This window comes from Hippocampus bargibanti, linkage group LG14 (assembly GCF_051943395.1).
Source record: "Hippocampus bargibanti isolate YZ-2025 linkage group LG14, ASM5194339v1, whole genome shotgun sequence".
In the NCBI taxonomy this organism is placed as follows: domain Eukaryota; kingdom Metazoa; phylum Chordata; class Actinopteri; order Syngnathiformes; family Syngnathidae; genus Hippocampus; species Hippocampus bargibanti.
This window is the reverse complement of record NC_142747.1, coordinates 21,514,921-21,537,208: the sequence shown is the minus strand read 5'-3', so window position 1 is coordinate 21,537,208 and position 22,288 is coordinate 21,514,921. Positions and strand designations below refer to the sequence as shown.

Genomic DNA, 22,288 nt, shown 5'->3' with positions numbered 1-22,288 from the left:
GAGTAGCTGCCTTTACAGCCGCTCCCGTATTTTGTTTTTGCCGCTGTGAAATGTCAATTTATCCACCGAGACAAATAGAAGATCATCTAATCTAATCGCATGCACGATAGGCTAACGGAATACTAAATTGGTATGATTGTGAGCGCAAATGGTTGTTCAGCTACGCGTGCCATGTGATTGACTGGCAACCGGTTCAGGTTGTCCCCCGCCTAAATAGTGCTGGAAGAGGCTTTGACCTAAATCAGAAAAAATGGATGGACGATTTGAAAAGATTCCCAAAAACTTGTTGGACATTGAAATCAAAGAATACATCGAGCACCCATCGAGTCTTTTTCAATTTTAATTCACAGACAAGATGTTATATACAGCTAAATAACGTAGCAAACATCCAAATAATATGCACCCATCTGTTCTATTCGGAGTAACATTAGTCCAGTCTTTGAGTTTGGACTAAGGCTTTGTACATTTTGCAAATAGCTAAAACATCGTGCGAAGCGCCGCGGGAACAGAGAAGACGACGACATGATTTACCTCTCTTTTCAATCAATCGATCAATCAATGGCTCTTGACGGCCATGTTTTTGTGACACGGCGCCCTTTCTTACCTGCAAAGTCAAGACGCAACGAGCCGAAGCGAACAAAAAACAAACAAAAAGGAGACAAGCGCAACGAGTTATTCAGTAGTTTGATCTTTCCAGTAGAGATCGAGAAGAAAAAAGATTGTGGTAATATTGATACCTTTTGAGACCTTTTGTACATCTAAGCGTGATAGGAAAGGCCACAAATGAGAAGCCTCCAGAGCAGGAAAAACACACCGGTCACTTTGACAACAAATGGGTAGATCGGACGCTAGCATCCTTCTACTCCCGAAGGCTAAAAGAATTGCTTGCGTGGAAATCCCGCCAGAGAACCTGCAGGTTCTTATTGCGTCATTTGTCGGGACAAATAATGGGAGAAGGCGGTAAAGAAGCAGGGGACGGAAAAAGGACAAGACAGCGTGTCTAAAGTGCAAGACGATTGAATCCGCAGGGTGCTACGGGAGCCGGAAAGGCGAGCGGGGACGCGGCGTGGCGCGACGCGACGCACCTTGCGAGCGTCCCGCTCAGATTGCGTCGCAGATGAGCGTCTCCACCACAAACGTATTCTCAAAGTGACGAATGCGGTGGCAGTCCTTTGCCGCTCGCTTGCTGATGCCTGCCAGAGAGAAAAGCGCTCAGAGATCCGGCACGTCGGACGGCAATTCCGGATCAAAATCACGGATGGGTCGAAAGGTGTCGCCCACCTCTGCGGGAGACGCGACGCTTCAAGCGATATGTGTCTTTGCCATTGCAAAGGCGGTAGATGAAAGGTCCCAGCTGGCGCACGTTGTGCACTTTGCCGCTCACCGCCATCTCTTCGTGAATGATGTAAGTCTGAGGCAAGTAGGTGCCTTTCTGCAGGACCGCAACACAACAGAACAAAGGCGGCGCATGGGAATAGGCTCGTTCGGCACCGAGATCCGCTTGATAGGGGGCAATCTGCCATACAGACCGGACCACTGCTTTTTTTAAGGAGTATTTCATGTACTGAACAGTGCACTGTGATTGCAAGTTCCCCATTTTACAAAGGTGTGCACCATGTTGTATATACACACACACACACACACACACACACACACACACACACACACACACACACACACACACACACACACACACACACACACACACACACACACACACACACACACACACACACACACACACACACACACACACACACACACACACACACACACACACACACACACACACACACACACACACACTATGTTGACATGAAGCAACAGTATGCAAGGCCACCCGGACTGCCCCTAAATAACATCACGAGGGGTGTCCACAGTGGGGAAAGTTGGGCCAATTAAGCAATACATAAATAATGCAACGATGACACAGGATGTAGCCGGTGAACTCGTGAATGCAGCGTTACCTTGACGTTGATGAGCAGCTCCCAAAGGTTGCGCGGGGGCATGACAATGGTGGTATTGAGCTCGATGACGTAGCACTTATTCAGGGCGATGTCGTGGTAGGCGGTCAGTCCCTGCAAAAAGCCAACACGCTCAATGCAGACCAAGATCATCCAAATAAGAAGAAGAAGAAGAATACTAATTATACATGTCATTTCTAAGGTCACTTTACAGTCAGTCACAGGATTAGTTTTTCTACATGCTGAAGTTGATCCACAGTTTCTTGGCAGCTTTTCGCCACAGACTATTCCAGGCTGGATCTGTGCCGTGACTTTTCTTTCTCCTAAAGCAGTACGACATTTTGGAGGGAATGCGCCTTCAAGGAGAACGTGAAGACCAACAAGATGGTCCGTCCCGATCAAGGAGCCCTCGGGAGGGAGGATCAACTTGTCACCGGACTCCCAATGAAATCCAAAGTGGGCTTTGCTCACTCTGTGAAAATCGTGAATGATGTCGGCCGGATCGCCGCCTCCGAAATGAGGCACGGGCACGCCGATCTTCTCGTAGTTGTCGGCCAAGTAGATGCCCACGTTTTCTGCCAGTTCCTGGCGCCCACGCAGCGGTGCGTACGCAGAGTCCTCGTAAACCACCTTGCAATGGAACAAATTCTCCTCCGGGGCCTGTTTGCAAGCACACGAGGCCACAAATTGGCTTGGCAAAGTCCGGCAACCTCCGCTTTTGAAGCGCACATTTTTGCAGTCACAAATGGACAAAATGGCGGCCCTACGTGAGGTACGAAGTAGTAGCGGTACACATAGATGGAGGAGAGGACCAGGCCGGCCATGAAGACGACCAGGCCAAAGGTCAGGCAGCACAGCCCGTTGAGTGGCGACTTCTTGGGCCGCAAAGGGAGGACAAGCTCATCCTCCTCCTCCTGGGGAAAAACAAACAAGCAAACAAACAAACAAAACGCACGTATTGAAACTGCTAGCGTATTTTCCCGTATATAAGGCGCACCCCAAAAGCCTTCAGTGTCTTCAAAAGATGATGCTGCGCCTTGTATATCTAGCTGGCTACCTAGCAGGCTACCTAGCTAGCTATCCATTTGCTATCTACCTTGCTAGCTGGCTAGTGAAGGAAATAAGTACATTAAGTTAGCCATTTTAAACATTTACCATTTTAAAATTAACTGTTCATGCAAATATTAGCGTGTAATATTTTAACCGAACACTAGCTATTTAGCCAGCTAGCGATTAGCTATTGGCTGTTTCTAATCCCTGATGACTAATTTTGCGTGGAGCTGAGGAAACGATGAGTGTATTTGGCAAGGGTAAACTCAAGTTGAGACACGGCGGTGTGAATCCATTATGGACGCCTCCAGTCTCACAGTCCATCTGCGAGCACCACTCACATCCATCCGGTTTTCTTATTGACGCATTTATTTTTGCCGGGGTGTCACTATGGAGTAGAGCCGCCTACGAGTCCAACGGCAAATCTGAACTTTTGACAATTGAGTCAAAATGGAAGTTAGTGGATTCTCAAAAGAGGAATATTTGAGCCGTCTCAATACGAGCGACGTATTTACAATCTGAAGAGCGCAGAGTTATGATTACGCCAAGTACAGACTCCCTAAAAAACGTGCGTCTGTGATGCATTTCCTTAATGGCAGCACGAAAAACACCTTGGGATGTCTTGACAAGAATTCAACGGCCGCCTGCCTCTTTTAAGCGATTCCCCGTCTTCCCACTTTATTTGTACTTTCAATTGAAGCAGTATTTGGTCTGCAAATGATTGATTACACAAGATGGCAAAACGTCCATTTAGTCGCCATTAGTCGTCCTAGAAAGGGAAATGAAATACAAAAGTGGAATCAGCTAACAGGAAGTGGATTCAAAATGATTTCAAAAGAATCATCTTGGTGCGGCTTCCGGCGTAGAGGGAAGGTTGCATGCCATTTAACAGCCTCGCGTCTAATAATGCATCCTATGTTATTTATGTATTAAATACAGAAATAGTACCCATGACACACATTGCCAAAATACAAGAGTCTAGTTAACATTCATTTTCCATTTTTAGAGACGGTATGGGCTGGGCCGGTCGTCCAGTTGTTTGCATGCAGCAGACTTCAAGGTGCAAGGGTGCCAGATTACCGTAATTTCCCGTGTCTAAAAACTCCATATTGTGTGGGTCCTGGAATTCGCGCGACAATGACAAAAACCCTGGCACTGGAGTGGACACAATTTTGCACATCGTCTGCCAGTGAATGAGTTAAGTAGGAAATAATGTAGTAACTCATTTGAGTCGGGATTCACTTGTTAAAGGGTCATTTAAGGCCAAATGCAGTTTGTTTGTTTTCCGTCGATACTCGAGTAGAGTTCGCCTTTGACAAGACGTGCTGCCGACACGTCGTTTCCGAATGGGTGACACCGAACGGGAACATTGAAGGAAATCGCACGAGGACGAGGACGCAACTGTGTACGTGTGAAGGCATTCTGTTCCACGAAGCTCTTCGTGTTCTCTCATCTTCCACGAGACGGAGGATTTTATTTCACACCGGCTGAAAGCGTGACGTGACGCCACCCGCTTGTTTCTCGAAAACACGTTTGGGAGTCGAGAAAGCACGCAAATCGCTCCGGGTTCTCAATATTTATTCCCCGTTGGTCGTTTCCGTGTAAGGATAGACTGAAGTGTTGAGGGGGACGAGCCGACGACGGCAGCGCTCGCTCTCCTTGTGTACACTAGAAAAAAAAATCCGCAGGCAACCGCAGCTGCCATTTTGTCAGCAAAACATGCTGCATTTTGGTCCTATCCTGCAGACGCCAATACCATGTACATTTTTTTTTGGGGGGGGGGGGGGGGGGATTATTTCAAGTCGCGACAGACACCGGCACATAGATATACTGCACTCAATACGTCGATATCAATACCGCTACATAGTAGTGGTTTAGCGAGTTGTCCTTTTCAAAAATAATCTACCACCGATGGGTTGCCGCGAAATCAATGGAGGCGAAAATGAACGCATCGTTAAAAAAGGAAGTCACTACAGCCCTGGCTGGTTTTGTAGTTAAACCGATGGCGATATTGCGACACGTCAAGACTCACAATGACGCGGTATCCCGCGTTAGACTAAAACAACGAGCGCCATTCATAATAACAGAAGAAATACGATTAAAAAGAAAGACCTTAAGGAACGTGAACTCACCACCGGGTGGGGAATGAGGATTTCGGTCTTGTCGCCATTGTTCTCTTTATCTTCTTTCTGCCCCGCGACAGGCTGGAAAGTTATCTTCACCATGTTTCTGGTCAAGTGTGTGTGTGCCTGCTGCGTCGATCTCGTCGAAGAACTTGTCACAAACAAAACGTTCGCCTTCGAGACGCGCCGCGTTCTCGACGCTCAAGCGCTTTCTGTTTGTTGCTCTCTACCGGAAGTGGGCTACTTTAGCCTCTCTCGTTCTTCGCTCTTAAAGGGCAATCTTCTCGTTTTTACTCCCACTCTTACGGTTTGTGGTCACATTTCAATCACCGCAAATTTATTGAACAACTTAATTTATCCCGCGACCACACCAAGCCACCTCCATCTTATCCATCACTCCACCTATTTTCATACGGACGTTGCCTTTCAAAATACTGTACAATAATCCCTCGTTTTGCGCGGTTAATGGGTACCAGGACCACCCACGTTGGACGAAAATCCGCCATATAATAATAAGCCACGTTAGAAGACAGAGGGGGTTCAAACTTTAGTCTCATTTATTCTTAGTTGGCTCAGGACTTTGATACTTCCAAAAACACCCAAACGTTTTCTGATGAAGTTGGTTGTGTCAAAAGCTGCACACAAGCTGAGTTCAACGTAACATTTCAAGTCCAGTACGATGCCATTCGAAGCTTGCCAGTGCGCAGCCAGTGTTGGGAGCAATGTGCACGGAGGGCCCGGGAGCAGTGCTGTTGCCTGCACTCCAGGTATTTTATGACCTGTTTGAACTATAAATAGTTTCCAGACTGTGGACTACGGTCAACTCACTGCAATTCCGTTCATAGGTCTGCCCAAGTACCCGTGCCGACAAACCATCACACCCAGTGTCCTAGCCTAGCATAGCCACAACCGCTTAACACTCATAATTGTATTGGATTCATAATCCAACCATAAAAAAAAAAAATAGGATATAGCAAAGCTACCGGGGTCGCCTAAGAAAGACCCCGGTAGTTCAGAATGAAGCGTGAAATCCAAAATGGCTGCTATTGAGAAGTGGGGATCCCTTGGCGTCCTCACCTCTTCATGTTCAGTGTGCTAGTAAGCAGGTAATTGGCTCATCTAAACTTTTCTTGCCAATCCCGGAGTGATGCGAGAGCGATCCGACCAGCAATGAGATTGATACTTTGCCTTCTTTGTACATTTTGTCAAAGTCGGGTAGCAAACTGGAAGCTGCCGTTTGGGTGACACGTAGGAAACCCAGCAACCATTTCAGAAGTCAAATGAAATGTAAAAACTATTGACATCGGTCTTGCTATGGGTTTCCAAAGTCATTTGATTACCACGAACGCGATGTCGAAGGTAAAGACCAATATGATCCAGGTAACATCCGACTTACGACCAAACGTTCGTCAGACAAAACGGTCGTAAGTGGAAATCCATTCCAAATGTTGAATAGAGACTCGGAGGCTAAATGACTGGCAAACTCCCCCCTCTGGTGCCATCACGCGGTCGATTGCTGCGCGAGCGTGAGATGCCGCCGGCAGACCGGCTGGCCAAAATTATCCAAGACATTGCCGTGCCAGGCGTGGAATTAAAATGTTAAAAATGGAGGTGGTGGTCGTAAGTCGGGTGTTACCTGTATTCCTATGTTAAGGTTTGATAAAATAAATCTTCAAGGGCCTATGCGCGTGTTCTCCCCGTCCAACCAAAACAATCCAGAGGGGACTTTTGACATCTCTCTTCCCTCACCCAAAGATTTTCCCTGCAGGGTCATTGGACGCGGCGGCGCACGGGAGGTCAAGCCGCTCATTGAATAAGCCTTCAGCCCCACGCATGTCATCGCATGAAGCCACGGCTTGCCGCATCCGCCCGTCAGTCAGTCTGACCACCGAGCACGGCAGCCGCTCTGGGCTCCGCGGCAAACCACCATGTTTGTTGGTTTGTTTGTTTCCCGGAGCACTTTCGTCACAAAAGTCAGAGGCCGTCCGTCATCATGCGGGGATGTGCGCGCCAAGGCGCGAGTGAGTGAGTGAGTCTTGAGTAGGAACCAAATCCGGACTTCCTATGAAGGCTACCTTCTGGCTCAAGGACAATGTTGTTGTTGACAATGGACTGGTGGTGTTATTGGACCAGATGTGCTTGAAGGTGCATGAAAGCGGCAGCGGTAGCTACTGTTTTCTTTGGAAAACAGATGGAAGCCTTGCCCATAATGTTCACTTAAAGAGGCCGGCAACTTCCCATGACTATGTTTGTTGTTGTTGTTGTTGTTGTTGTTTTGAAGAAGTTTTCTTGTTCAGAAAGCAGAAGAAGAGCAGCAGCAGCAGCAACCGACGGGTCCGTTAGGCAAGTGTTAAGCGGTCAAGACATGATGGCCCCGCCCCCCCTTAGTTGTCCTCGGCACCCTGGCCGCCCGCCTCAAGCTTCCTGCGGTGCAGGCCTCTTGAGGTCCCGGATCTGTTTGACCAGGTAGGTTTTTTCGTCGTTGAACTGTTCATCCTCCGTTCTGTCGTTCTGGAACTTGCTGAGGAACTCGATGAGCTTGGCTTGGTTTTTCAACAAGATGTCCAGGATGGCTTGCGTCTTATTCGGGTTGGCCACAAACACCTGACGCCAGAAGCACAGAAGCACATGTTCAAAACGCTGCCACGAATGGCTGCCGCTGCTTACCCCCCCCCCCCCAAAAAAAAAAAAATAATAATAATTCTTATCCCGTCACTGTAAAGTGTCCTTGAGAGTTTTGAAAGGTGCTTAGAAATAAAAAGTATTAATATTATTATTATTATGTGGGCCAGGTTTGGTCTCCAACATATCTTGGATGAAAGGTGGTGGATGGATCTGCCCCCCCCCCACCCCCTTTTACATTTTTTTGGTATTTTGTCATTTATTTATTGTATCTATTTATTTATTTGTGTTTGTTTAGTTATATATTTCTATTTATTTATGTATTTATGGTTAGTTATTTAATTGTATTTATTTACTGTTATTTATTTATTTCTGTATATTTATTTTATTTACTCTTATTTATTCGTGCAGTTTATTTATTATTTATTTATTGTTATTTATTCATTTATTTGTATGTGTATATTTGGTTATTTTTATTTATGTATTTACTGTTATATATATATATATATATATATGTATTTTTATTTGTGTATTTTTATTTATTTTCTGTTAGTTATTTATATGTATTTATTTGTTTATTTAGTTATGTACCTATTTATTTATGTAATTATTTATTTTATGTGTGTACCTTAAATATTGTGTTTATTTACTGTTATTTATGTATTCATTCATTGATTCATTTTTTTATTAAATGCTGTGCAACGCAGTGGTTGTTTTTGCAAATAATTTCCTCCAGTCGATTGTGTTGCCCGCGCAAGTGTTTTGGTTCCCTTGACCTTAAAAACATGGAAGGCCTCAAACTGAATGTTGCGGCTCTTGTCCCGTAGCAAATTCATCATGAGTTTGAGATTTTCGGGCTTGCTGATGTACTTGGTCATGATGCTGAAGTTGTGCCGGTCGAGGAGCAACTCTCCCAGTAACTGTTGGGGAAAGAAACCAAAAAGTGGACAATCCGTCACACAAACAAGGGAAATGGCTCGCCGCCAGATGCTCGCTTACCTTGAGAGACTGCCTTTTTGTCACGTAGTTTTCAGAATGGAGTAATTTCTCGTATTCGCTAAAGAACTACAGAGAGAAGAGCCAGAACGCGAGCGAGCCCCTCAGCGACCATGTCCTTTCATGTCCTTTCACAGCTCGCAACCACGCGGGCACACTTACTCTTTCGTAATGTTGCTCCAGAAACTCTGCGCTCAGAAGCTTGTGTCTTGTAAGGAGGTCCTACAATCAAATTGGGAGCAAATTTAGACTTGCATTGGCGTGGCAATGTCTGATCTTATAGTCACAATTTGGAAGTCCTCATTTTTAAGTTCAAGTACGACAGCGAGAAGACCACTAAATGAATGGCGCGATCGCAATACGGCGGGCGTCCTTACTTTGAAAGTGGCGAAAGCGTCGGAGGCAATGTCAAAGGTGGACATCTCCACATAGCGGAAAAAGTCATCAAAGTGCTCCGAAGACAGCGTGATTTTGGCGAGGGGTTCATGTCGGATGCACTCCCTCAACATGATTCCACAGTTGAGAGCGATCTCCGCACACTCGTACCTGCACGGGCGCGATGACCGCGACGCTTCCCGTCAGCTCTTTGAAAAGGCAATTTAGCACACGCACAAACTATTCCCTTACCCTTTCAGTAACATGAAGAGTATATTCTGCTGGGTACACAGGTACTCCACCGTCGGCGTCCGAGTGCCGATCTGACGTCTCAAGATGTTGTTAAAGATCTGAGCTACATCTTTCTTGCCCTGCGCGGGGAAACAAGGCATATCAACTCATTCACTGACAGATGATGTGCAAAAAATGTGTCCACTCCGGCGCCAGAGCTAGCGCGCCGTGTCTGTAGCGAGCTGCGTAAGCAAATACATTTTGGTGTTGATTTAATCGCGGTTTTATCAACCCACAAGGGCTGAAGGAGAAGAAGACATGATATAATGTCAAGGCCATTTTTCAAGACGGACTTTAAGGACAGTCTTTCTTTCTTAAGTTTCTTCACGTCACAAGTTATTTCCTGACCAACAACACTCTCTAGAGGACGTGTAGTAAATTACACCCCACTTGCAGCTGATTAATTCAGGCATAGCACTACTGAAGGCCTAGGATTGACATGCACGGCCCGCCATTGGATTCAGCTGATAATCATGTTGGTGTTCCCAAATATTTCTACTATTTTACTCCACGAGCGTCCCCCCCCCAAAAAAAAAATAAAAAAAAAATAAATCTATCTACCAGCTGATGGATCCTAAATATCTGGTGGGCGTCGCCCAGGTTGGATCGAATACATTTTGGCAGCCTTTTATTTCTATATCTTGACGCAACGGCAACTTGTTTTTGCTCAATAAGCTTTTACCTCAAAGTCAATGAGCTGCAGGTCGGCGATCAGCGTGCTGAGCAAACCACTGTTGTAAAGCTCCTGAGCCAGTTGGGCCACCGCTTCCGTCTGGGGTTCTTTCTCGTTGGTCCCGTAGAGGATTTCCTTCATGGCCACCAGGCTCTTGGACACCTCTTCCGTGGCCTGATCAAAGCGGATGCGCGCGAATCCTGAGTTTGCGACGCCGTGACGACATGATCCGAGACGTGACATCCAGCCTACCTTCTCGGCCTTTTTGTCCGAGATGTCGTGTTTTTCAAGCACAGTCATGTTGTCCTTCAGGTTCTTGACGATGTCCGTCGGCGACTTGTGGGACTTGCCGAAGGGGAACGGCATGGCGGTGGCTTACCGCGACCGACAAATTGGGCGGGCGTGCTGTCCACCTGAGTGATCAAGTATTAAGTATTAAGGATAGAAGAGGAATTACAACGTCGCATTCTGCCCGTGACGTGTTTCAACACGTTGAAGATAATTGCAAAACCGCGTGTGAGTCATTGAAAGGATTCTCAAGTGATTCCATGCAGACGTGACGGCGGACACGTTAGCGCGGAAGCTAACGAAAAAATGCTAATAGCAGACAAACAATAAGATGTCTGTAAGGAGCGACAAACCTCAGATCAGCATACCGTTTGGACAGCGTTTTAAATACAACTCTGGCAACATAATCAAAGTGTGTCAAAGGTTGCGGGCGTTAATTCATCGGATTCAACGGAAACATCCTGAAGGGACCTTGAAAATCAGCATTGTTCCAAACAGCTGCCTCAGGTGTCAAGAGGCAAAACAAGCTCAACGCCTCCTTGATCCCCAATACTGGTTGAATCTTGTCAGGGCCATTTCCACAAATACTTGCGTTGACATCAGCAATACAACTGAGCGCAAGCGCTCCCAAACTCATTCCTGAATTGAAAATACGGCGTCGAGCGCCATTCTCAAATTTATTCAGGTTTTGATTTCTCTCGCTTGAGCGCTGATAAAGCGCTGGCTAAACCTCTGGCAATATTTTTTTCCCTTCCACGACAGGGCATCATTTGCCTTTTATCCATGTTAGCGCTTTGTTCCAGCTTCAGCTGTTGTTAAAGCGCTATATCAACCAATATATAAGTACAGGTAACATCCAACTTACGCCCAGCTCCATTTATGACCACCGCCTTCTTTTTAACATTTAAATTCTACGGCTGGCGCCGCAACGCGCTAGCAGGCCGGAAACGTCGACGACAATTTTGGCCAGCCGGCTAGCCAGCGTGTCACTCTTCGCACAGCAAATGGCGACCGTGCGATGGCACCAGAAGGGGGAGTTTGCATTCCTGGCTCCAGATCCTCGAGTCAGCTACCAAACAAGACAATGTGAATGTTTTGAATCAACTGTGAATGTAGACAAGAACCGCTTCAATGTTAACAAACCCGCGACAGTGCTAACATATTTAATGACAACAATAATAATTCATCAGAGTCCTGCTAGTTGTGTTAATGTCTACGTTGCGAGGAACAACCAGCTGTTGACAACGTTATCTCACAGCTGCTCGTTAACAGGAGCTGCAAAACAAGGTTTCTTATCGACACGATCCCCTGACTTGAAACTCGCTTCAAACAAACCGCTTGTTTGTTGTCATTTTTCAAAAAGGACCACAAGAGATAATTGTTGAAAAGGAAGATAACAACAAGCAATATGTCCTCTGCTCCCCCAAACTGAGAGTAGGGACCCATCGTAGCTGTGTCCGTGGCTGGACATGAGGGATATATAAATAGGGCCGATACGACCAGTCAGACTTTAGTTCGCTGACGAAGCCTCTTGGATAGGAGGCCAAACGTCCCAAACCTTCACATTTGTACAGATGACGGACGGCTGAAGAAACCTTCTCATCAACAAGCAATATGAGGTTTGCGTGACTCATTGCATGACTCATAGCAGGCTCAAGGTCAATGTCCTTCTCACGGAGAACAAACAACCGGAAGTAGAAACTCGTGGTTGTGGATACCCGCACTGTCGGCCATCGTGAAACGCCCACTTGTTTATGTGTACGTAGCATCAAATAAACTTGATGAACAATATGGACAATGACAACACAGATGTTTGCGCACTCGCGCTAAAATCTGTAACGAGAAAGCATTCAAATGCATATTTACACACCAGTCCAGAATAAGAAGGTTCTTTAATATGACATCCTCAACTCATTGACTGCCAGACGATGCGCAAAAACGTGTCCGCTCCATTGCCAGGGTTTTTGTCATTCTCACTCCAATTCCAGCACACACGCAATGTTGAGTTTTAGGACTACATAAACATTCGATGCAACGCACTTTCTTCTTATATCAGCCATGTCCAGCGCTTTATCGGCACCCAAACAAGGAAAAAAACCAAAGCTGAACAAAAACGGGAATGGCAACATAGTTTCAAATCTCAAATTAATGTGTGAATGAGTTAATAATTTGTTAAGACATCAAGTTTGCCAGGTGGCCAAATCCCTCTTTCACCCCTGACTAATGCTTGTTAACCTTTCTGCCTTTCTGCTTCGGTATCTGTGACGCAAACAGGAAGGCATCACATACGGCGGCTTCTATCAGCTGCTGCAATAACTGCGCGCGTTACTGCTCAAAACTATTCACGTGGGGAAACATTTCTAATAATAATAATAATACAAGACAATGTGTTGGTGGCGAATGATCACATTTCCACAATGCGGGACTATTGAAGGCTTTGTGATTGTCAGCCCCGCCCAGCACCTCTGTCTTATCAGCGTATTTATTAGAGGATAACGCGCACACGTGTATAACGCGCAGCCCTAATGTTCAAATAAAATCCCTATAAAATTTTGTTTCGCTTTTTCTCGGCAAGTATCAACCAAGCATTGTAAGTGACGGACGACACATGCGTCCATGATAAAAATCATTTCTTGACAATGGAATGCATATCAATTAAAATATGAAGAACACTGAATGAAAACTCTGGATATCGGTAATTGTGCAAAACAGCACTGCTTAACTCACGTTTCAGTGTGGGCGAGGCGAGGAAAGGAAATGAAGCTTAGCTAAAGAAATGCTAATCAAAAATTAAAAAAAAAAGGAATGCAAGTGATCCGGGTCTTTCTGAGAATCGAAACTGAATGGGCGAGAATAGCCCCGGAAATGCCGCCACCTACTGGAATGGATAAAGCATTAACTATACCGGTATATGATCATTTTTTTCCCCCCAGGACTTGTTCATCACGCAGACAGCCAAACTTTTGATTTCTTTTTTAGGTCTGTATTTGATTGGCGTTTTTCATTGAAAACGTTGAAAAAAGGGACGGTGAAAGAGCTGAAAGCTAATTTAGCTGCGGGTAACATTTAGCCGAGCACCTGAAATGTGTGTCCAAGCACGCCTGCTTTGTGATGAGCGCAAGCCTGCCAACTTGGTACCAGCCTGGCACGACGCTCCTTTCATTCGTGGCGTGGCGTGGCAAACGTAAGGCACTTCAAGACGTGCAACACGTGTGTCCCGCGGTACGATTTGTGCCTGGTTTGTCAACAAAATGCTCATCGATTTTCGAAGCGGTGCGGTGCGGTGCGGCCCTTGACGTTGCAATCACTGCTCCCTAAACCGCTGGCTTGAAAGAGGCGTGCGTGCGTTTGTTGTCGCGTGTAGTCGGGGCCGTGACACACCTCCCGACTCCAAAACACATCCTTTATTCCTTCGGAGTGCACAAAAGGTGTTCAAATGCGTCGCGGGATAGTTATTCCGCGCTGTAAATCAACAACTCAGCGGTGGTTTGATGGCGCTAGCTTAGCATAGCATAGCCGGCCGGGCCTGGTCAAAGGCTGATGGCGACCGCTTGCACAATCGAGCCCGCGCTTGACATCAACAACAGCCGCGCTAAAAGATGCGCTGCGATACTCACGACGCAAATAAACGTCAGCAACGTCCAACCCTTTTTTAGGGATGACGCCATAACTGTTGCGTTAGATAACGTGACAATATCACCTCCCCAAAAGCGGAAAGGCAGCAGTTTCTTACCTCGCGAACGGCGCTTCCGCTCGTTCGTTTCCCCCCAGTTCGTCACGTCGATTCGAGGCAACGCGGGGCTGACTAGGAAGAAAAATGGCTTTGTTTTCGCGCGTCGTGTCCCCCCGACTGTAGTTGAAATTTAGAGGCCCACAAGCGCCGGATGGGCTGCGTCCGTCGCCGTTATCTGGCTCCGAACAGGAGCGCAAAGTCCGCTCGTCAGTCTGTCGCCGTCCCGAGTCTCGCGCGCCCCCTTCCGGCCTCTCATCCGGATGCACTTGTTGTTCCTCTCCGCTAGAGGGTGCAATTACTTCGTCAACAAGTCACCGCAAACTACGTGTTTTAGAGAGGGGGGGGGGGGGGGTGGACCCTGACTAAATTGTCTGGGTTTTTTTCTTTTCTTGCTTATTTACGAATCCAACCATCCGTTTTTAATACACGTATTCATTTCTTTATGAAAATAAACACTTCTAGAAAATGTTTGGGAAATTATTTGTCTGAAAGGATCACGGCACCACACAATTATCCACAAGTGGTGGGCCGTCGGGGTCTGCAAGGCCCAAAAATATCAGATTCACAGACGAATTGTCAAGGAATTCTTATGAAATCATTCCACATTAGTTTCCTTTTATTGCTTTTCCATTGTCGTGCCGCTTCCAGGTGTGTTTTCGTATTGAAGCGATCACATTTCAGCCATCATTTATTACCAGGGTCAAAAATCGACGCGGACGCCTTCACAATCGCATTTCAGCAGACCCCGTCGCGTAAAAATCAATGTCGATGAAACTGTGCCTCGAACCAATCAGAGCTTGAGTCGGCAACGCACGCCTGCCGGAAGGCGCCGGAAACAGAGTTTTCGCAAATTGTGATTGGCTAGTCGCTAGCCAAGCATAGCGTCACTACCCGCTAGTGATAAGCGGCGGCGCATACTGGCCAGCGTGAGCTCAATGTATCTGTAGCGAGCTGCCTAAGCAAATAGATTGCGATTTTGTCAACCCACGATGGCTGAAGGAGAAGAAATGGATTTGTTTGGAAATGTACTGTTTTCAAGAAAAAATCGGACATCACTAAAAAAGGTCGGTCAGTTATTTGCTGGCGAATGGCGCCCTCCGGTGGACTTGTAGTAAATCATACCACCCTTTTTTCAGTCTGGATCGATTCAGACATAGCACTACTGAAGGCCTAGCGATGGCCAGCCACCGCCACTAATAGACTTTCTGATTTGGGTATCCTCACAAAGGTCATACCGGAGGCTCATCCGAGAAATCTTTGGGTCGTAGGCAAGGTACACCCTGAACTGAACTCATTCTCTTCTTTTTGTTGTTCCACACACGGAATTAATGAGTGAATCGTCTGAGTTTGTTGACATTGAAAGAAAGAAATGGAGATGAAGCTGACAGATTGCGCTTCACCTTGCCAGAGGCTCCTCTGCGTTAGCTTCAACGTCCACTCCCCTTTTTTTCGAAGAGTGTGTTTTTGTGTGCTTGTGTGTGTGTGTGTGTGTGTGTGGGGGGGGGCGTACTCTCCCCCTGCTGATTAGTTTAGCTAGCATGAATGCAAGCCTTTGTTGGTCTTGTGTTCCCACGCCCCAACATTGGCCTGGCAGGCGCGTGGCCCCCATTTCAAGGCTCCGACGATTGTTGGCCATGTGCTCAGTGGAACATCTGCTCAACTGAACCGTTAGCAGCAGATGCTCCACATTTGATGGAACAAAGTCAGCCGCTCCCTCCTTCAGAAAATGGACGCTGTGTGTGTGTGGGGGGGGGGGCTAGTTTAGAGATTCGTCCCTTCAAAGTGGCTTCGTTACCATTCAACAGGTGGATGACAACTGCAGTCATCATTGAATGAAGACACAAACCGACATTGTGTCATATCTGACATTTATTGAGGTATTTATTTATTTATCCATCTCACCATCCTCTTATTTATTTATTTAATTATGTCCGTCTGTCTATCTGTCCATATACGTTATGTTATTTATTAGTCCATTCAAAAAAGCGTTACTGGTCTGTTGTTTCCTGGAGGCGTGTGTGTGCGTGTGTGTGTGTGTGTGTGTGTGTGTGTGTGTGTGTGTGTGTGCGTCTGTGTGCGTGTGTGTGTGTGTGTGTGTGTGTGTGTATCTTCCGTCATCAGAATCAGAATCATCTTTATTGCCAAGTATGTAGGACATGCGCTTTACAGATGCCGAAACCTCTGATTGAGAGGAAACGACGAGAGAGGATCAACAATTGTTTGGATGAGTTCAAGGCGGCCGTGATCGGCGCCTTCAGACTTGATGCGAGTAAAAAAAGGAGCAGGTCGCGAGCCAATTAAAACAAACAACAAAGGTGGCTTGCTGGAGCTGCGGTAGTTTCTCTCAACAGCAATCCAAAGTGGAAAAAGCTGCCGTCGTCCAAGTGAGAGGCAAAACAACCACAGCGCTCAATTCAATGTGAAGATTTCTTCTTGCTTTGTGGCCTCATTTCTACAAGCTTCCAAAAAAACATGCCAGATGCCATGGCCAGCACTTTATCGGCACCCAAGCATGAAAAAAAGCCAAACAAATTTGGGAATGGCGCTCTACGTCCTATTTTCAATTCCCGAATCCATGTATGATTGAGTTGAAGATTTCACGTCAGCAGACATTCCCTCCCGAAATGGAAGGCCCAGCGGAGATCCGGCACGAGCGCGGGTGACGTCCGGTGCGCGCGTCGACTTCGCGACCGAGCGGATGGACAAAAATCTCGCCGGCCGTCCGCCGCCGTCGGGGACGACGTCCCGACTCCGGTCAGTCGGCGTGCGGCCATCGGGAAGGAGCGGCCCGAGCGCCCGGCGGCGGCCATCTTGGGACGCCGCGAGCACCGCGGCTCCCCCTCGAGGACATCGGCGATGCGGCGGCCCCGGTGAATTCCGTCAGCGCCTTATTGGACCAACTCGTCTGATGTCTCGTATAGACGCGATGCCCGGACGCCGCTCGCTCGCCGCCTCGTCCTGGTCCGCGCGGTTGGAAAGATGCGGCGCGGCCTCGGGGGGTCGCGAGGTGCCAAAGCCGGTCAAAGGCCTTCGAAGGTCTGAGACGCTTCCTTCGACTTTTCTAGATCGTTGCGCGCGTTGACTTAGCCGCCAATGGAACCATTTCTGACGGCGGGCGCAAGCTTGCGAAGCGATCCGACAAAGAGCATTTTGCCTCCAGCAAAAGCACCTCCATCGGATCGATTTGTTTTATGCTGATAAAAAGCATCAAGTACGCATGCGCGGTCGGTAAAATGCCTGCATTTCCGCTCGTCTTAGTGGTTTTTTTTTGTAATCATTGTAAATAATGTACGTCTTTTTGTTTGAAATGGTCATCATTTCTACCGGCAGCTATTAGCAAAGGTTGATCACAAAGAAAGTACACGGCGCAACTAAAACAATATTGACAAATGGGGGAAACAAAGAGCTCTGGCTTGGCCGGACTACGTATTTGTTTCCGCAAGTGGCGCCAGATGACGATGATGTTGATGATGTTGATGTGTGGGAAATAGTTGCGCACCAATCAGGAGCTGCGGCGTGCAGGCTGAGCTCAACACCTGTCGCTTTCTCTGGAGAAGGGAGGGCCCTTAATCCCCCCGTCTGATTGTGTTTGGGCCCAGGGGCCCACCGGGGGCCACCGGGGCCCGCCCGCCCGCCAACAGCAGCAACAGCAGCAGCTGCCAACCCAAGGCATCGCCTTACATCCGCCCAGCGACAAAGTGGAACCATTTCAGGCCGACTGACAGACAGACAGACAGACAATCAGGTACGCTTGATCAAATTCAAGCGGATACAATAGATTAGAAGAACAAGCAACCATTCACTTTGCCTTGCATTTTGCTTGGAAAGATGCTCATTTAAAAACAAAAAATAATAATGACATGAACAAAATGTCATCATGAAATGATGACATTTCACATTTCAGATGCAATCTGCCTCTCATTTTGAAATGATGCTCTTTCTTGAGCTTCAACATGACAACTAACACATAGCATGGTCGCTCTTGCCATGGGTCCCAAATCATGCATCCGTCTATCTATCTATCTATCTATCTATCTATCTATCTATCTATCTATCTATCTATCTATCTATCTATCTATCTATCTATCTATCTATCTATCTATCTATCTATCTATCTATCTATCACTAAACAGTAAAATATAAAGTGCAAAACACATGTGAATGTCAAAATTTGATGGATCTCTCCAAGTATCTACCTAACTAGCAAGCTAGCTAGCTGTCTATCCATCTATGTGTGTGTTGTGTGTCAGATATATGTATTTGCGTACGTTTGAGTATTTGACACACAAGAAAAGTACAACAGGACAGGCGGCAAATGAAAGAAAGGAAAGCAGACTCTTGTAGTGGAAAATGGTTTGTTTTGAACAAAAGAGAGCGAGCGAGCGAGCGAGCGCTCGAGGGCACTTTTTCAAGTCGTAATTCGGGCAGGGGGCGGGGCGTAAAAACGAAGCGACGGTTGCCTTGACGAGGAAAAAGCGAAAATGGCAAAGTGTTGCCATTCGACCGCCGAGGCGGAGAGACAAAGAGGCTCTTCCTCGTCGCCTATTGGCCGCCGCAGAGCGCGCCCAGTCGGCGCCCGTCGCCCCCCGCCCGCGCGAGCTGCTCGCCCCCATTCGCGTGGAAATCAAGGGCTATAAATAGGGGCGGCGAACAAGTCGGCCGGCGACAGCGGCGCGTCTCGCTCGGATCGCGCGTTCAACGCAAAGCGGCGAGCGGAAGGAAAGCGAGAAGAAGAAGAGCGAAGCCAACAAGCGACGAGAGCGACATGGCGCCTTCTGCTCGGCGCGACAAGAGCCACTTGGACTTGGGCGTGCACGACGAGGAGGGCGACGAAGGCATCCGGAAGGTGGATAGAAAGGTAGGCCGGAAGGAAAGAAGAGCCTGCGACGCCGAGTTTGAAAAAAAAATGTCTTGCAGACGAGGAAGCCTCTGGTGGAGAAGCAGAGGCGAGCTCGCATCAACGACAGTCTGCAGGAGCTTCGGAGCTTGCTGGCGGATACGGACGTGAGAAGGCGCCAGCGCGCGCGCGCGCACGCGCCTCGCTTCACTCAAATGACACTAACATGCAGAATTTACTGTGAACTCCCCCCCTTCGTCCCCCCGACGACGCCGGCTTTTTTTTTGTAACAGTTGCACTCCAAGATGGAGAACGCGGAGGTGCTGGAGATGACGGTGAAAAAGGTGGAGGGCGTCTTGAAGAACAGAACGCAAGGTTTGGATTTCATTCATATCATTCAATTCCACAAAGAAATAATATCTGAGTTACGACAAAACGGTTCGTATGTCAAACTCCATTCAAAATGGCCGAGGTGACATTGACACGACAGGATGTCAATCGAACCTTTTCTATTGAATACTATTAGATACCAAACTGTTGACACTTCATTTATACATTGGATCACTTTTAGTGTTATTTTTATCTTTTTCGATTTTTATGACTGTATAACTGTGCCTGGAATGTACACCAAACTGTTTAGTGTACAGTTCATTTATAAATGTTATACATACTTCCCTTTTAGTGTCATTTTTATCATTTTATATTTTAGTATGATCAATTTTTATGACTGTATAACTGTACCTGTAATGTATAGCAAACTGTTTAGTGTACAGTGCATTTATAAATGTTCTACTTAGCCTGCTAACGGCCAGAAGAGGTCATGAAATGTCACAAAATGGATGTGCTTTCACGGGCCGAATAGAATGAGGCGGCGGGCCAGATTTGGCCCCCGGGCCTCAACGTTCCCACCCATGTGTCAAACTATCACTATGTGTCTGGAACTAAGACGATTTAAAATCGCAGTCCGGTGGACGTGGGAGCAGCGACGTCGCTATCCCCTAACCTCCTTTTCTCCAACAGAAACAGACACACTACGGCGGGAAGCGAGCGAGCGCTTCGCAGCCGGCTACATCCAATGCATGCACGAAGTCCACGTGTTCGTGTCCACCTGCGCCGGCGTCGACGCCGCCGTGGCCGCCCGGCTGCTCAACCATCTGCTGGAGCGCATGCCCCTCCGCCGAGAGCACCTGCGGGACGCGCTGACGGATCTGGCGGCCCGTCCCCCCGGCGACCCGCCGCTAGCGTCCCCCGGCGGAAGGAGCGCGTGCTCCGGCGCGTCGGGCGAGGACTCGTGCTCCGATCTGGACGACACCGACGGCGAGCGCAACCGGAGCACTTTGGAAAGCGGGGAAGCTTTGGCCACGCCTACCGCCGCCTACTCCGGGTCCATGTGGAGACCTTGGTAGGAGACCCCCAAAAAAACAAACAAACGGACTTTTCTTCCTGTGGATTTCCAACTGGTCGCCGCAAGTCACCTTCACAAAATAACGACAAACGGGAGACTGTGGATGGATGGATGGATGGATGGATGGATGGATGGGATCATTCTGGGTTTTGCTTTTGGACTCGGGAAATAGTCAAGTCCAATCAATGAAGATGCCAGCAACAAGTTGGATTTTGCGCTTCCTGATTGCGTTTGCAATGGATTTTCCTTCCAAGGCACGTCAATGACGTAGCGGTTAGCACGGATGCTTGCTCATTGCGACGTCCAGGATTTCAACCTCAATTTTGCGCAACCTGTGCCTGTTTGCAAGTCGTCTGCATGAAAAAAAAACACGTTTTTTTTTTATTTTGGGGTGGGGGGTCCGACCGTCAAGCAGTCCGGATTGCAACGCCGATGACAAAAAGGAGTGTCCCTAAAACCGAGCACAGGCAATTGTTTTTAAATCCGACAACGTATTCATGTCCCTTTTGTAGTTTTGACACCAATTTCAACATTGTTTTGACTACGTGAGCACATCAATGAAAAGGTTTCTTCGGCCGTCATCTGTACTTCGTTTCGCTTCTCATCTAAGAGGCTTCGTCAGCGAACTAAACCTTTGCTGGTAGTACTTGTGATGTGAATAGACGTACTGGAGCACATCTATTTTCAGAGAGTTGTTCTCTTTTTTTCCGTTTGTGAGATCCAACTATAACAACCGATGTAATTTATCTCAACAATGTTTCTGTCAAAGAAATATTTGCTGAACCCAAACCGTCATTCAGAAATACATTTTTATGAGTCTTAGTATTATTACTCTGAAGGAAAATGTCTCTTCAGCCATCATCTGTACTTCTTTGAAGGTGTCGGACGTTTCGCTCCTCATCCGAAGAGCTTCGTCAGCAAACTCAAGTTGTGCTGCTAACCCTGGCCCTATATAGATTACGGCCGGAGAAACCTTTTCCTCGATGGAGCACTCCTGTACGACGTGCGATTCTGATGAAAAGCGATGAGCTTTTCAAGCCTGTTAAGTTCCAAGTCTGGATTTCTCAATGGATTCGGAATCAATGAAAACAAAACAAAACAAAACGTTGACCTCTCAAATCAAAACCAAAATGGAGGCATTTCCCTTGAAGGCGGGGCTTGCGGCCCCATCACAACACGTACACTTTGGACGGACAAAGGAACCCCTATTGATGTCAATAACTTTCATGTAGTCTATATACAATTTGGATGGGGACGAAGCAAGTCTTGTAGAAAACGTACGTTTGGCAGAGCCTCTGATGAATATAAATACGCACATTTTAATGTACTTTGGAAATATCTGTCCTGTACAACGTGTTGTCAGCACCATTCGGATCAATAAAATATCTGAACGGAAACGATTTAAGAGCCGCGTCGTGGCTTGAGGAGCCCGCGACGACAAGAAAATTGTCGCGGCTCGGAATCGAAGCGGAGATGTGAGATCATCTCTTTTCCTCAATGGATGCTACAGCTTCGTGTTTGCTTTCAACATTTAGCTCACGGCAGACGTGCACGTTTCACCGTGACATCCGTGATCCACTGGTGAAAAGGACGCTTTGAAGATGGGTGCAGAAAGTGCTGTAGATTGAATGACTCTCTCTTTGTGTTGTCAGATTATTATTTATTTTTGTTGTTGTTTTGACTTCAAGATGAGCGGCAGCCTGTATTTTGTTTTTCTACTTCTTCCTTTCCATCACTTTGTTGCTGTGAAATCTAAATTCCTCCATTGCGAGACTAATAAAGGCTAATCCAATCCAATCCATTCCGAGCTGTTCAATGTTACTCTTGCTTTTGACCTGTTTTTTTTTTTTTTTTTTTGTATAAAAGTCCATTTTTTGTTTGTTTTCAGAGAAGTGGCTAAAAAGAAAGACAGACTCGAAAAGGAAAAGTGA

General features: G+C 47.1%; 3 protein-coding genes across 6 annotated transcripts; 1 reads left to right on the top strand and 2 right to left on the bottom strand.

Moving 5' to 3' along the window:
• Positions 1-322: 322 nt before the first annotated feature.
• On the bottom strand, positions 323-5,364 carry LOC148888861 (integral membrane protein 2C-like). The gene is made up of 6 exons (XM_089013327.1): positions 5,147-5,364; positions 2,732-2,878; positions 2,436-2,624; positions 1,968-2,078; positions 1,282-1,432; positions 323-1,193 (listed from the first exon to the last, which is right to left on the bottom strand). The coding sequence occupies exons 1-6, from the start codon at positions 5,237-5,239 to the stop codon at positions 1,102-1,104; spliced, it is 783 nt and encodes a 260-aa protein (XP_088869453.1). The 5' UTR covers positions 5,240-5,364; the 3' UTR covers positions 323-1,101.
• A 312-nt stretch (positions 5,365-5,676) lies between these two features.
• cab39 (calcium binding protein 39) lies at positions 5,677-14,341 on the bottom strand. Of its 2 annotated transcripts, none has more exons than XM_089013325.1 (9): positions 14,116-14,341; positions 10,347-10,507; positions 10,104-10,268; positions 9,383-9,501; positions 9,133-9,301; positions 8,918-8,977; positions 8,759-8,824; positions 8,536-8,679; positions 5,677-7,741 (listed from the first exon to the last, which is right to left on the bottom strand). In XM_089013325.1, exons 2-9 carry the CDS (start codon positions 10,458-10,460, stop codon positions 7,553-7,555), a joined length of 1,026 nt encoding a protein of 341 aa, XP_088869451.1. In that variant the 5' UTR covers positions 10,461-10,507; positions 14,116-14,341; the 3' UTR covers positions 5,677-7,552. The 2 variants fall into 2 exon arrangements, with proteins under 2 accessions (XP_088869451.1, XP_088869452.1); XM_089013326.1 differs by lacking the exon at positions 14,116-14,341 and adding an exon at positions 13,461-13,929.
• A 2,134-nt stretch (positions 14,342-16,475) lies between these two features.
• LOC148888859 (transcription cofactor HES-6-like) lies at positions 16,476-22,154 on the top strand. Of its 3 annotated transcripts, none has more exons than XM_089013802.1 (4): positions 16,476-18,973; positions 19,033-19,119; positions 19,246-19,327; positions 19,979-22,154. In XM_089013802.1, the coding sequence occupies exons 1-4, from the start codon at positions 18,881-18,883 to the stop codon at positions 20,356-20,358; spliced, it is 642 nt and encodes a 213-aa protein (XP_088869928.1). In that variant the 5' UTR covers positions 16,476-18,880; the 3' UTR covers positions 20,359-22,154. The 3 variants fall into 3 exon arrangements, with proteins under 3 accessions (XP_088869928.1, XP_088869929.1, XP_088869927.1); XM_089013801.1 differs by having other exon boundaries at positions 18,259-18,973; positions 19,973-22,154; XM_089013803.1 differs by lacking the exon at positions 19,033-19,119 and having other exon boundaries at positions 18,217-18,973; positions 19,973-22,154.
• The last annotated feature ends 134 nt before the right edge of the window (positions 22,155-22,288 follow it).

Coding starts and splice junctions, on each gene's coding strand:
- LOC148888861 (XM_089013327.1), bottom strand. CDS start 5,239: ATGGTGAAGATAACTTTCCAGCCTGTCGCGGGGCAGAAAGAAGATAAA. Junction 2,079..2,435: donor TCATTCACGATTTTCACAGA/GTGAGCAAAGCC, acceptor GGCTTTTTGCAG/GGACTGACCGCCTACCACGA. Junction 1,433..1,967: donor AGCTGCTCATCAACGTCAAG/GTAACGCTGCAT, acceptor GCGGTCCTGCAG/AAAGGCACCTACTTGCCTCA.
- cab39 (XM_089013325.1), bottom strand. CDS start 10,460: ATGCCGTTCCCCTTCGGCAAGTCCCACAAGTCGCCGACGGACATCGTC. Junction 8,978..9,132: donor ACGCTTTCGCCACTTTCAAA/GTAAGGACGCCC, acceptor ATTTGATTGTAG/GACCTCCTTACAAGACACAA. Junction 7,742..8,535: donor AGGCCTTCCATGTTTTTAAG/GTCAAGGGAACC, acceptor TTCTGGCGTCAG/GTGTTTGTGGCCAACCCGAA.
- LOC148888859 (XM_089013801.1), top strand. CDS start 18,881: ATGGCGCCTTCTGCTCGGCGCGACAAGAGCCACTTGGACTTGGGCGTG. Junction 19,120..19,245: donor GCTTGCTGGCGGATACGGAC/GTGAGAAGGCGC, acceptor TTTTTGTAACAG/TTGCACTCCAAGATGGAGAA. Junction 19,328..19,972: donor CTTGAAGAACAGAACGCAAG/GTTTGGATTTCA, acceptor TTTCTCCAACAG/AAACAGACACACTACGGCGG.